Source organism: Alexandromys fortis, unplaced genomic scaffold (genome assembly GCF_014885135.2).
Source record: "Alexandromys fortis isolate MF-2015 unplaced genomic scaffold, M_Fortis_MF-2015_v1.1 scaffold_42, whole genome shotgun sequence".
Lineage (NCBI taxonomy): Eukaryota > Metazoa > Chordata > Mammalia > Rodentia > Cricetidae > Alexandromys > Alexandromys fortis.
The window spans coordinates 6,851,240-6,863,589 of record NW_026067934.1 but is presented as its reverse complement, the minus strand read 5'-3'; the positions used below and the strand labels follow the sequence as shown (position 1 = coordinate 6,863,589).

At 50.8% G+C, this 12,350-nt stretch overlaps 1 protein-coding gene across 2 annotated transcripts in view; it reads left to right on the top strand.

Annotated features, from left to right (window-relative positions):
- The window catches only part of Ttc7a (tetratricopeptide repeat domain 7A), a 106,387-nt gene that overhangs the window by 24,711 nt on the left and 69,326 nt on the right, over positions 1 to 12,350 (top strand). For both annotated transcript variants that reach the window (XM_050146170.1, XM_050146171.1), the window contains 2 exons: positions 969 to 1,099; positions 2,714 to 2,829. In XM_050146170.1, coding sequence (XP_050002127.1) covers positions 969 to 1,099; positions 2,714 to 2,829 — 247 coding nt within the window. The remainder of the gene's footprint in view (positions 1 to 968; positions 1,100 to 2,713; positions 2,830 to 12,350) is intronic.

Below are 12,350 nucleotides of genomic sequence, written 5' to 3'. Positions count from 1 at the left end.
GTAGTGTCGTTTATATTCACTCTGTGTGGACATTATTTTGTTTGGTTGGTTTTGTTTTTTTTGCTTTCTTGAGACGAGGTCTTAGTAAATTGTCTCAGGTAGTCCTCAGACTCGTGATCCTCCTGCCACAGTGTTAAGTACTGCCTGAGTACTAAGATGATAAGCATGTGTCCCCCAGTATGGCTAGATATAAAACAGGTTTTTTAAAGATTTATTTATTTTATGTGTATGAATGTTTTGCCTGCATGTATGTCTATGTGCTGTGTGCATGCGTGCCTGATGCTCACTGAGGTAAGAAATGGGCATTGGCTCCCCTGGAACTGGAGTTGCAGAACATTATGAGATGCCATACAGCTTGTTGGAAGAGCAACAAATGCTTCTAATTGAAGAGCCAGTTTCTTTAGCCCAAGACATTTTTGAAGGCAGATTTTTCTCTAGCATTTCCAGGTTAGCTGCTAGCACCCATTTAACAGTGCCAGTGAGATGAGTAGCAACTGGGAGACTGGTTCCTATTGGCCCACATGGAGCCATGTTGCTACCCGTAGTTTGTCACCATGAAGGGTGGTCAGAGGAAAAGCGGTTGTCGCCGCTGAAAGACAGGGCCAGAGCCGCAGGTATCCACTGCAAGCAGATAGCATGTCAACACGGATAGCTGCCTGGAGGTGAGCGGTGAGCTCCACGGGACTGATCTTCTGCTGGACTTTTGCAATGGGCAGGGGCGGCACGGTAGGACCATGATGGTGGTTCATGATGATGTGGGGCCCCAGTGCCCTTTCTTGGCTCATTGCTTGCTCCCAGCTGCTGCTAACACCACTGTTGCTCCAGCTTCCCCTCCCCTCCGCGGACCTCAGCCTTCCACTGGCTGCTCCATGTCATACATCCCCTCAGATGCACCTACCCTGTGCCCGTGAAAGACCTGGAGTCCAGGCCTAAGCAGGGCAGGTCTGAGGCTTTCTGTTTCTCTGCAGGCCTCTCCCTGGAACGCCTGCCCAACTCCATCGCCTCCCACATCCGCCTGACAGAGCGGGAGGAGGAAGTGGTTGCCTGTTTTGAGAGGGCCTCCTGGGTGGCTCAGGTGTTCCTGCAGGAGCTGGAGAAGGTGAGCTGGGAATAGAGCAGCTATACAAGCAGCTGCTCTCTCTTGACCACAAACCTCCTTTGACCTCCTGGGTACTAGAAGAAGGCACCTCCGCTCCCGACATGCCACTCCTTTGGTTGGAGAACTCATCATGATGCCCTGGTTCTGTTAGGGACTCTGCCACAGGGGAGACTTTTAATAAACAAGTGGGTCCGTGTCACGCGAGAACCCCACGGTGAGCTCTGTGTGACGGCCAGATGTGACAGCCTGTTTATGTATTCACTTGATCACTCCTCACAGCAGCCCCGGGCCAGCGGCGTCACAGGCAGTCCTGTAGTAAATGAAGTTTAGAGAGATCAAACCCTGGCTATGTCAGGGGCTCCTGGACAGCACAGGGCCCTTTGTCATCCTTCCCTGCTTCCTGGCACCTCCGGAGAGCTTTGCTGAAGTCCAGGGAAGATGGGCTGTGGTGCCCATTCTCCAAACTTTTCAGAGGTGGACAGAGGCATGAGCCGGATCTGAGCGAGTTCTCAGCCCCACAGTTCCCGCCTTCCCATGGCGGGCCTGTCTTAACTGCACAGGGCATCAACCCCCAGTGCGCCTCGTGGGGGATCTCACTTTCATGTCATGCCGTGGTCTGAGGGCTTTACATGCATCCTGTCACTTAACCCCCAGTGACAGGGGATACAGTAGGTGCTGCTATTATTCCCACTTTATAGACGAAGAGTCAGGATTAGAGAGAAGTTACACAGCCTCCTGAGTTCATGCAGTCAATGAGCAGCATTGGCAAGGACGCCAGGGCCTAATCTCTGACATTTGTGTGTAGCTTTGTGGTAAGCAAGTAGAAATTATGTCTTGTGGACATTGAGTCAGTGTGAGATAGAAGGCTCCCCCTCACCCCACCTTCGAGACAGGATTTCTCTGTGTAGCCCTGACTGTTCTGGAACTCTCTCAGTGAACCAGGCTGGCCTTGAACTCAGAAAGCTGCCTGCCTCTGCCTCCTGAGTGCTGGGGTTAAAGGCACACAGCACCATCACCCGGCAGATAGAAGGTTCTTTAGCAGAGTGAGTTAGAATTAGTGCATGAAGGAAGGGGTGGATGGGAACTGAGACCCATAATAGTCCAGATGATAGCCAAACATCTTTGTGTAAATGGCAGAGTTAGCCGCCACCTGTTCTCAGAATTGGCCCTTCCAGAATAGTCTACCTTGGGTCAATCATGTCATTAATCAAGGGACTTTTGACCCCGGTGCTATTGACTTTTGAGTCTGGAATCTTCTTTGCTATGAGAGCCACCCTAGTATTATATGATTTTAGCAGCTCACACCCCAAATTGGAACAACCAGATGTCCTCTGAGGGCCAAATCTCTCTGCCCTGGAACCTCTTGACTTGGTTGGCTATCAAGAAAAGAGGAGAGATTACAGTCAGGCCTCAGTACCCATTTTCTGGCAGAGGCTGCTCAGAGATTTGGTTGAGTTGACCCTCACAAAGGTCACTGGGATCTCTGATGGACAGCTATGTCGGGAGCTCCTTCCACTTCTCATTTTCATAGACCTCATGCGCTTTTCCCCTGATGTCCTGGCAAGCCTCCTCTGAACTCTTAGATGACACTGTACCTTTACTCTTCCTCCTCAGACTTCAAACAACAGCGCATCTCGGCATCTAAAAGGCAGCCCCTCAGCTGACTATGAACTCACTTACTTCTTGGAAGCTGCCCTCCAGAGTGCTTATGTGAAGAACCTGAAGAAAGGGTAGGTGCTGTTGGTCTAGGAAGCCCTGGATGCTTCTCTCTGGGCCTGGGCTTTCCACACCTGCTTTACTCGGTTCTGGCTGTTTTCCTGTGCATGTGTGCATGTGTACACACATACATGTTTGTGTGCACGTGTGTGTGCATGTATGTGCACTCTTCTAGAGAACTACTTAGAGCTGGCTTGCTTGGGTCATGCCCATGTTGGATGGGGTGTTCAGAAGGCCATGTCGTAGGAACAATTGAAGCAGTAAAACCTGGGCATGAACAGGAGGAGCCCAGACAGGCATGTGTGGAGAACCAGGAGTGGTTCTCTTCAGAGGGACCAATGGGAGCCCCAGACCTGGAAGCTAGTGCTGGGGGCAGGGGCTCTCAGCCAGCACCCACTGGGTGGTTGGTCACTGTGAAGTTATAGGTAAAGTCATTTCATTTTTCTTAGCCTGGTTCTTGCTCACTTAAGTTTTCAATGGATCATAAAGGCGTGAAGGGCGGGGAGGGTGAAAACATTCTTTTGAGGAGCCATCGTCAAAGAGGGGGCAGGAAGCTTGTATTCCTGTGCATTGCCTTGCGGCCCAAAATGTCAGTCTTCGTCATCTGTTTCTGTGAATAATGAGGGGGTGGCTGGTGTTCTGTGCCAGGCTGAGAGTGGTGGCTTCTGGTGTGTGGTGTGTGATCCTTTTAAGGGAGCTGTAGAATCAGGAGGGCACCCTACAGGCAAGCATGACTCAGAGATGAGCCTGCATGCTTCCGTGCAGGTGGAGGTAGGGGTTCCTGGCTGCCCCTGCAGCAGAGATTTGGGGCTTGCTCAGCTTCTTGGCATCATTACAGTCTCCTCTGGACACTGTAGATTGGGGCTGGATGATGTCACTGACGGGACTTGTGTACTGAGTGCAGCCTGTTTCCAAGGAAAAGAAGGCATGTCTTGTGTCTCCCCTTCCCTCCCATATTCTCACAGCCAGCCAGGAGATATTACAAAGATATCACCTCTCTTTCAAGGTGGCCAAGGGTCAGATCATGGTCACATGACTTCCTTCTCACAGGGACTCTAAAGTCCTTGTGTCATTTTTGGTATGACACATTCTAGAAAGTGTCGCTTTGTTCTTATTATTTAACCTGCGTTTGAGCAGATCAATTCCTGCACATGGCATCTGTTTAGTCAGAAAACCAAACACTGCTTTTTCTCTACTCTACTCAACACAGACTACATCTATGATAAAAGGTGGGATTTCCCCCACTCTGGGCGAGCTCTGTAGGGGGTGTCCCTTACAATTTAGTTCAATCTTGACATTAACCAATAGGCTCAGAGCCGCAAGACAATCTACTCACAAAGCAGGTGCCAGGTCACCCAAAACTTTTGTCTCACTTAGCTGCAAACTACAGCTTCTATGATCTGTTTTCAGGTTCAGTGATGTGCTAGTTCAGTCCACAGACGTAGGAATGGTTCATTTCCTAGATTACCTGCTTCTCACACAGTGATCCAGAGGAGGAGATGCAGTAGCAGGGCCTGGACGCTCCATGCCATATCAACGAGTCATCCCCCCGTGTGTCTTACTGCCTGAAAACTCCCTAGACCTGGTGCTTTGGGATGTTTGTGACACCAGCATCCTGATAGGTGCTCCCTTATGGTTGATACCCACAATGCCTTGAGGCAGGCATAGCCCTTCCCGCCATTTCACAAGCAAGGAAAACAGGTTTGGAGAGTTTGGGGACTTGCCCGTGGTCCCACAGACTCTGGCAGCAGAGTGTGGATTCTCTCCCAAGGATAGCGCCTTTAGGACTGTACTTCAAACCCTGATGCCCTCCCAGACATGAGGAATGTACAGAGGTAAACTGTTTCTACCTGGGTACCCTATATTCTGTTCAGGAATTCTTGTGGTAGCCCTATCACCAAGCGTCAGGGGCATAGGTCTCCCCAAGGCCCGGGCCACATGCTTACCATCCATCTCAGCTTCTTCTACCTCCCAGGAGTGGCTTCACAGAGCCAAGCTCCAAAATCTGGGGGAGAACTCCACTTTTGTTCCAGGCACTGAGGACAGAGTTCAGAGGCATCCCTTATCCGGAAAGCGCAGCTCTGTGCAGGGACATTTGGTTGAGAGGGGACACCCTTGTTAGGAACACTGGCCCCCTGCTGTGCTGGAGGCCCAGGGCACTTGGAGCACCCATACACCAAGTGATACCTACAAACAAGGGTTCAAGATCAAATGAGGTCTAGAGAACTTTACAGCCTTTGCCTCCTCCGAGAAGTTTGGTCTCTGTCTCAAAAGTCTATGTCTTTCAACTCATTGTTTCCTAAGCTTATGTGGCCAGAACCCCTTCCCAAAGATTGGCTGTTCCTAGTTTCTGATTCTCTATCTAGGGCCTAGCTAAAGCCTGCTGTTCCTAGCCGCAGGCCATAGGTCGTTGTGTGTCTGTGCCCACGTAGCCCTGGGTTGACTTCAGGATTAGTGAGCTCATCCATATTCCCTTCCACTCCACAGTAGGCAACCTCCCAGGAGTGGTTTCACTCTCACTTCCTGAGAGTGAAAGGTGGCCAGGAACACGAGAGGCTCACATCCCCAGCAGCATGTACGTTAGCATCTTGTTGGTTTTAGAAGGGGAGAGATAAATTGATATGTAGGTATATGTGGGTGGACTTTTCTGTCCCACCAGCTGCTCCCTAAATAACCACACAGAAACTCATTATTAATTATAAATGCTCGACTGAGAGCTTAGGCTTGTCTCTAGCCTGCTCTTACGACTTAAACGAACCCATTCCTATCATCTGTGTGTTTCCCTGAGGCTTGTTTACCTCATCTATGAACTTCCCATGTTGCCTCTTCCTGGTCTGGCTCACAACTCTCGTGACTCCCTGACTCTGCCCTTTCTTTTTCCTAACATTCTCTCTGCCCCCCAAATCCTGCTTAGCCATTGGCCGATCAGCTTTTCATTAACAATGAGAACAACACATCTTCACAGTGTGCCGGAGGATTATCCCACTCCCTCCAAAACCACAGAGAAACCCTGTCTCGAAAAACCAAAAAAAATAAATAAATAAATAAAAGAAAAGAAAAAGAAAACACACCCAACAGACCTCAAAATATCCCTGGTGATTATCCAGGGCAGGGGTTGAGCTGACCACCAGCGTTGACCAATCATGGCTGTGTAATGGCCTCCGTATGAACTGACCACCAGCGTTGACCAATCATGGCTGTATAGTGGCCTCCGAATGAGCTGCTCACCAGTGTTGACCAATCATGGCTGTGTAATGGCCTTCGTAAAAATCGACCGCCCTTGCTGCAGCCAGTGCTTATGAGGCCATGAATGTGTCCCCTCTCCAAACCTGTTTTCCTTGCTTGTGAAATAGCAAGGAGGACCATGCCTGCCTCATAGCATTGTGGGTATGAAACCCAGACTGCTGGTGTCACGACTTCTTGGACCATCAAAACCAGGAACATTGTCGCTGGTTTTCGTTTTTTTTTTTTTTCTTCATTCAGTTCATGGTTGAATAAGCTGCTAGCCTAGGTATAAATTTTACACTTTTAATTTCTCTTATTTTAGTCTCCTGAGTACAAGGCCAGGCAGTGTGGGGTCCCCATTTAAACACAGATGTGGTTAAATGCCCAGACAGTTACTACTCAGGGTGGGGCTGCCCACAGCCTTGGACTTCCCAGACCACCTGTGGCTATGGAGGGGACCCAGAGTACACAGAGGCACTGAGGAGCCCAGCTGTCCCCAACCACCGCCACATCTGTTTTTATGTTCTGGTGCTTTTTGAGTTGACAGTCATCGGTTTCAGAGACACAATCTGGTTCCTGTTTTCACTGCCTAGAGACCGTGGCTTGGGTCTGCCATTGTCCTGGCCTTGCTGTGTCTGAGAGGCCTTCTGACACCCCTCCGCTCAGGAGCATCCCTAGTTGCTAGGTAGAAGTCTTCAAGGGTGAGAAAAGGTGATGGCACCTTAAGACCCCTGCCTTGGAGCATTGCGGGAAGGTCAGGGTCATTTGTTTAAGGCTGTCAGCCCTTTATGAAGCCCCGTGTGAGCCTGCATAGCAGATGGGCATCGCCCGTTTCTGTAAATAAAGCTGTCATCAGAACAGCCACACTCATTCATTCATTTGTGAATCGTCTCTCTGCACACACCCTGTGTTTATCATTTTGGGGGGGGGGTAGAGGTGGTGGTAGTAGTGGTGTTTCGAGACAGAGTCTCATTGTATAGTCCTGCCTGCCCTGGAACTCCCTATGTAGACCAGGCTGGCCTCGAACTCACAGAGATGTAGCCTCTGCCTCCTGAGTGCTGGGATTAAAGGCATGCGCCACTACGCCCGGCTTATATTTACCGTCTATATTTGTAGACAACTTACTGACCCCTAAGTAGAGCTTAGGAGTCTCCAGGAGCCTCAGGACACAATGAAAGAGGATGTTCTTATATATGGAGGTCTTGTGGAATAAAACTTGTAGGACAGGGACAGGTCTAATTTCAATATTCTCTCTCCAACCATTCATTTAGTAAATAATCCTTCTAATAATTTGTGCTACTTAAACTACATGCTGAATTTCCACCAGACACGTTTTTTGTTGTTGTTTTTCAAGACAGGGTTTCTTTGTATAGCCCTGGTTATCCCGGAACTTACTCTGTAGACCAGGCTGGCTTCGAACTCAGAGATCCTCCTGCCTCTGCTTCCCGAGTGTTGGGATTAAAGGAATGCACCCGGCTAGTCAGATACTAGTTAAATACTTTGTTTGCATAGGTTAGTCCTTCCGACAGCTCTCTAAGATCGTTGTTAGTATCTCTACTTCTCATATGGGAAACAGAGGCAGAGAACAAAAGTAACTTTGTCTTGGCTGGAGCTATCAGCTCATGGATCTGTCTGACTGGCACATGGATCTGTCTGATTGACATTTGGAGCCTGCCTTCCTTTTGAACTCTATGCAGCCGAGACAGATCTTGAACTTCCAATCTTTCCATCTCTGCATCCTGAGTGTTGGTCTTAAAGGGTGTGTGCCACACAGCCAGTTTATGTGGTGCTGGGATGGAACCTACGGTTTACGCATGCCTAGTGAGTACTCTACCAACCCAGCTGCAGCCACAGCCCGTAGCTGCCCAGCGCTGCTCCTAGCAGAAGTTCTCTGACTGTGACCTTGCCCAGCCCTCCAAAGCCTGCAGCTTAGCGGTGGTTTCCCAGAGCCTGTGCAGGCTTGGCTGATGCTGGGCACCTGCTGTGAAAAGTCAGTGGGCGTTAGAGAAGGTCAGGAGTGAGTGGCTGGGAATCCACTGAGGTTTCCTTTACTCTGTCTCTACTCCCTCTGCTCTTCGTCCTCTGCTGTCCAGGGACTGTGAGGGCTCAGTGAGAGGGAAGGAACAGGCTTTATCTGGGGGAGACACTGCTGTTTACCCCCTCCCCACACACACCCTGACGCCCTCTCTCTTTCCACCCCACCCCCATCTTCGGCAGGCATAGAGAGGTCAAAGTGTCAAGGACAGCCAGGAGGGAAAGAAAGAGTATTTGGTTTTTCACAGCGTCTGGTGGGTGCCAGACTGGATCACGTGTCTTCTGAAGAAGGTCACATGGTCCTACTTCACTCCTGAGTCATTGGCTCAACCCCACCCACCAAGACTGTAGGACAGGTCTGCCTGTCCTTCAGCCCCAGTCCCTTTCCAAGGTTTGGGGTGCAGGAAAGCATTCTGCCCTCTGGATACTGTGTGGAGGATTGCACCCTGATCTGGTAATCAGGGCCGTGAGTGGATCTTCAGTGCACTCACTTGGTTCTTTCTGCCCTCTGTCACGTGATCAGAGGATGGCTCTGACTGCGGGTCCTCCCTCCTCCACCGCACCCAAGCTGCCTTCCGGCTCCCTCCTGTTTGCTGCACACTCAGGCAGGAAGATCTTGAGTGAGAGCCTGGGCGTGTGAGGTCCCCCAGCAGGTAGAGACATTAACTTGCCTACGCTCTCAGGAAAAGGGCAAGTCAGTTCAGATGTTTTTCTGTTCCGGCTGACTCGGCTCCCATCTCTTCATCGCTCCCCCCAGGGCACATTTCAGCCCCAGAAGCCGAGACACTGGCTCCACCCTGGCCACAGCACATCAAGCGGAATGGAAATTAATCATCACTTCTTGCCAAGCAAACAGCCCAAATGTTTAAAGTCTCCGAGTGTGGGCAGAAGTCCCCAGGACACATGGCAGTTACTCCGTCCTCTGTCGGTTTCCTGTGCCTCACGCAGGCCAGACATGGCCCCTGAATTTACAGACAGATTTAAAGCAGGGTCGCAGTGCTCTGGGCTCACCTGGTGACAGGTTATTCCTCGGGACCCTTTCTCCACCGCATGAAAGGCAGAAGGGGGTTGCCCTTCTGTGTAGGCCTCTGAGGGGAGAACAGATACAGTCCCCATCTTCCAAATGAAGAGGGAAGGAACTTGTCTGGTGGCCAAGCCTTGGAAACAGGCACATCACCTGCGTCCATACAACCCCTCCACCTACAGCTTCACTCACTACCTAATCCCAGCCCAGCATAGCCTGCCCACAGTAGGTCTGCATCAGTGACCTTTGTAATTACATGTTGTCATTGTCCTTTGGTTAAAGTACAAAGGTTGGGGAAACACCAGTTCTAATTTTGTTCTTAAATATATTAGTCTCCTAACCCATAATTTTTCTGCCTCACTGTTTTTTGTGTTAATTTGGGGGACAGTCTGGGCCATGGTAGGTTTTTATCAACATCTCTATCTCTGGCCTTTTACCCTTTAGATGACAGAAGCATTTCCACCAAGAATGACAACCAAAAACACATTCCCAGGCAATGGTGAATGCAGAGGTGGGAGGGAATTCAGAAGGTTCTAGGGTGGAGGGCTTGCTGAATTGCATTTACAGCTGGTTAAATCACAGCCCTGCACATCTGAGTTTGTGGGGTCTGGAAGGTAAGAGCCATCCTTGCCAGTGTGCAGGAGGGGTCCAGATCCGGGAGAGAACACTTATAAGGGCCTAGACAGCCCCGAGACCAGCCCAGGCAGCTCATCCCCAAAGAGCCCTGTATCGGCGGTGTGTAAGGAGCCTTCCTGTGCCCCGCCAGCTCCCAAAGAATAACATGGAGACTTATTACTAATTCTAAAAGCTTGTCTCAAATAGCTCTCATAGCATAAGTTAACCGATTATATTAATCTGTGTTCTACCATGTGGCATTATCTCTCTTCCCTCTTGCACATCCTGTTTCCTCCCTGTGTCTGGCTGGCCACTCTGCCTTTCTTCCTCCCAGTGTCCTCTCGGTCCCCAGAAGTCCCGCCTAACCAACCTCTTCCTACCTCGCTATTGGCCATTCAATTCCTTATTAAAGGAATCAGAAGTGGCTTTGGCAAAGATGCATCTTCACAGTGTAGACAAATGCGCCCCAGCAGCTGTGGATGGACCTGTGGGCAGGTCCGGGCAGGGCCCAAGAGGGCAGGAGGTGGGCTGCTGCCTGGGATGGGGTGGACTGCAGGAGTGGCTGAGTCCTGGAAGAGGGGCCTCTGCTGAGAAAGGGGTGGGGGCAGACTGAGCAGTGCCTCCTGGTCCCCACAAAACACCCACCTCAGCAAAGGCTACCCCTGCCAAGCCAAAGATTTGATATTGTTCCTGAAACTAGTCTTGTCCACTCACACAGTGGGTGACATTCACTGGATCTCCAGTTTCCCTCTTATTCTGAGCTTCCAGAAACCTAGGCCTCTTTCATGCTGGCTAACTATGAGACCGGTGCCCGGTTACTCATGGGCCTGAGTGACATTCCCTTTTTCCAGAGGCCTTGCCCTGTTTATTTAGCAGCTAATTCCTCCTGGTGACTCCTGACCTTTGTGCTGTGGTGATATTGTTCCTACCTAAGTTAATGTAAAAGGGCCCTGTGAACAGATTAGGGGCCAGGAAGCCTGGGGACCGTCACTTCCCCACCTCAGCCACTAGAGGGCAGGCGTGGATTCCAGTTGGATCCTGGCCCCAAGCAATTCTGTGGCAGCTGGGCCTCCAGGAGAATGAAGGCTGGACCCGGAATTCGGCCTCTGGAGGCTCAGGAAGGAGCCTGGGTCTCCGAGAAGCAGCTTCAGGAGTGAGGCAGGGGAGAAGTATCGCAATGTGAACCAAGAGAGCTGGTGCCCCCATCGGTGCTCCGGCCACAGTGGTTCTGAGGGTCCCAGGCACCTGCCGAGAACGGGAGCTGGAACCGACTGTGCTCCTTCATGCAGCGTGGGCAAAGGGCTGTTTCTCTTTGGTTTGGTGTTCCCGTCCTCCCTAGAGCTGGCAGAGCCCATTCTCTGCCCAGGGTTGGGGGTGAGTTTGAGTCAAGTGGGCTGTGTGCTTTATGCTTATTCTTTATAATACATTGTTGTGATTACTAAAGCAACCTCTACTTTACACTGCATTCCAACCAAGAGAGAAAGGAGTGTGTTCCAAGGGAGCCACCTCCCGCCCACTCCTGGCTAGGTGGCTCCTTTAAAGTCCTGTAGTCAATCAGTCCATCAGTCAATCCCTTCCCCCCAAGTTGCCCTACTCTGTCTGCCAGGGGCTGATCTGAGAGAGAGTGTCACTTTAGATTACTGATGGCAATGCTGTCTGGTTCTCGGCAGCCGCATGCGTACGTGTATCTGCAGGGCCTGGCAGAAGGGGGCAGCGCTGTTGTCAGTGGAGTCCAGGGACCTAAAAGGTTCAACACCCCAGTATTCTGTGTTGTGCTTTGCTCTGGGGGGCAGGCTTCTCTGCAGGCACAGCTCTTATTCGTCCTTGTGCCCTCTCACACGACCTTCCCCAGCTGGCTGGAGAAGAAAACTCACTGCCTGGGTGAACTCCCCGTCCGACATCCCTGTTTTCCATGCTCGGCCTGACTCTGAAGGTAGAAATTTTGACTTTGAGGCAGATGGTTTGGGTCTGTGGTGAAAATGAACAGCTTGTGTGACTGCTGAACTTTACCTGGCCTTGTCCTCCGTGACTGGGGTCTACCATTTTGTCACGCTCCTCTGGGTTCTTGACTAGAAATCTCTCGTGTACAGTGCCAGCCCTCAGATGGGGGCTTACATTAGGACTGTGTGCACCACTCTCCTCTCAGTCAGTTCTATCGAATTTATCATTTTATTTCAAATCAATACTTGTACTTAAGCACCTACTGTGTACAAAACCCTTGCGATGAGTTCCTAGAAAGTCAGGAGCGGTTGCTTTAGCAGCCCACGGATGCCTGTATGCAAGGCCATGGGTGAGCTGTGCACTCGCTCAGCCTCTCCTCATCTATGCCACGGTGACTCACTGCCTGCCAGTTGCAAACGGGGTCGCTGGCCGCGTACTTAGCGTGCAGAAGGCACTTTGTGGTGACACAGTGACCTGAATCCCAGGAGTTCTGGAGCTCAGATGGCCAGGAGAGGAAAGTGGGAGTGTAGATGTGGTCGCGGGGTCCCCGAGCTGAAAGTGCTGTGTCAGCCTATGGCCTTGCGCAGGTAATGCCCAGAAAGGCAAGTACCTTTCAGGCCTTAGTTTCCCATCAGAGAGGGTTAGAGTGGAATATTTTATTTATATTAGTTGTATTTGATGGTATTGGGATGGATT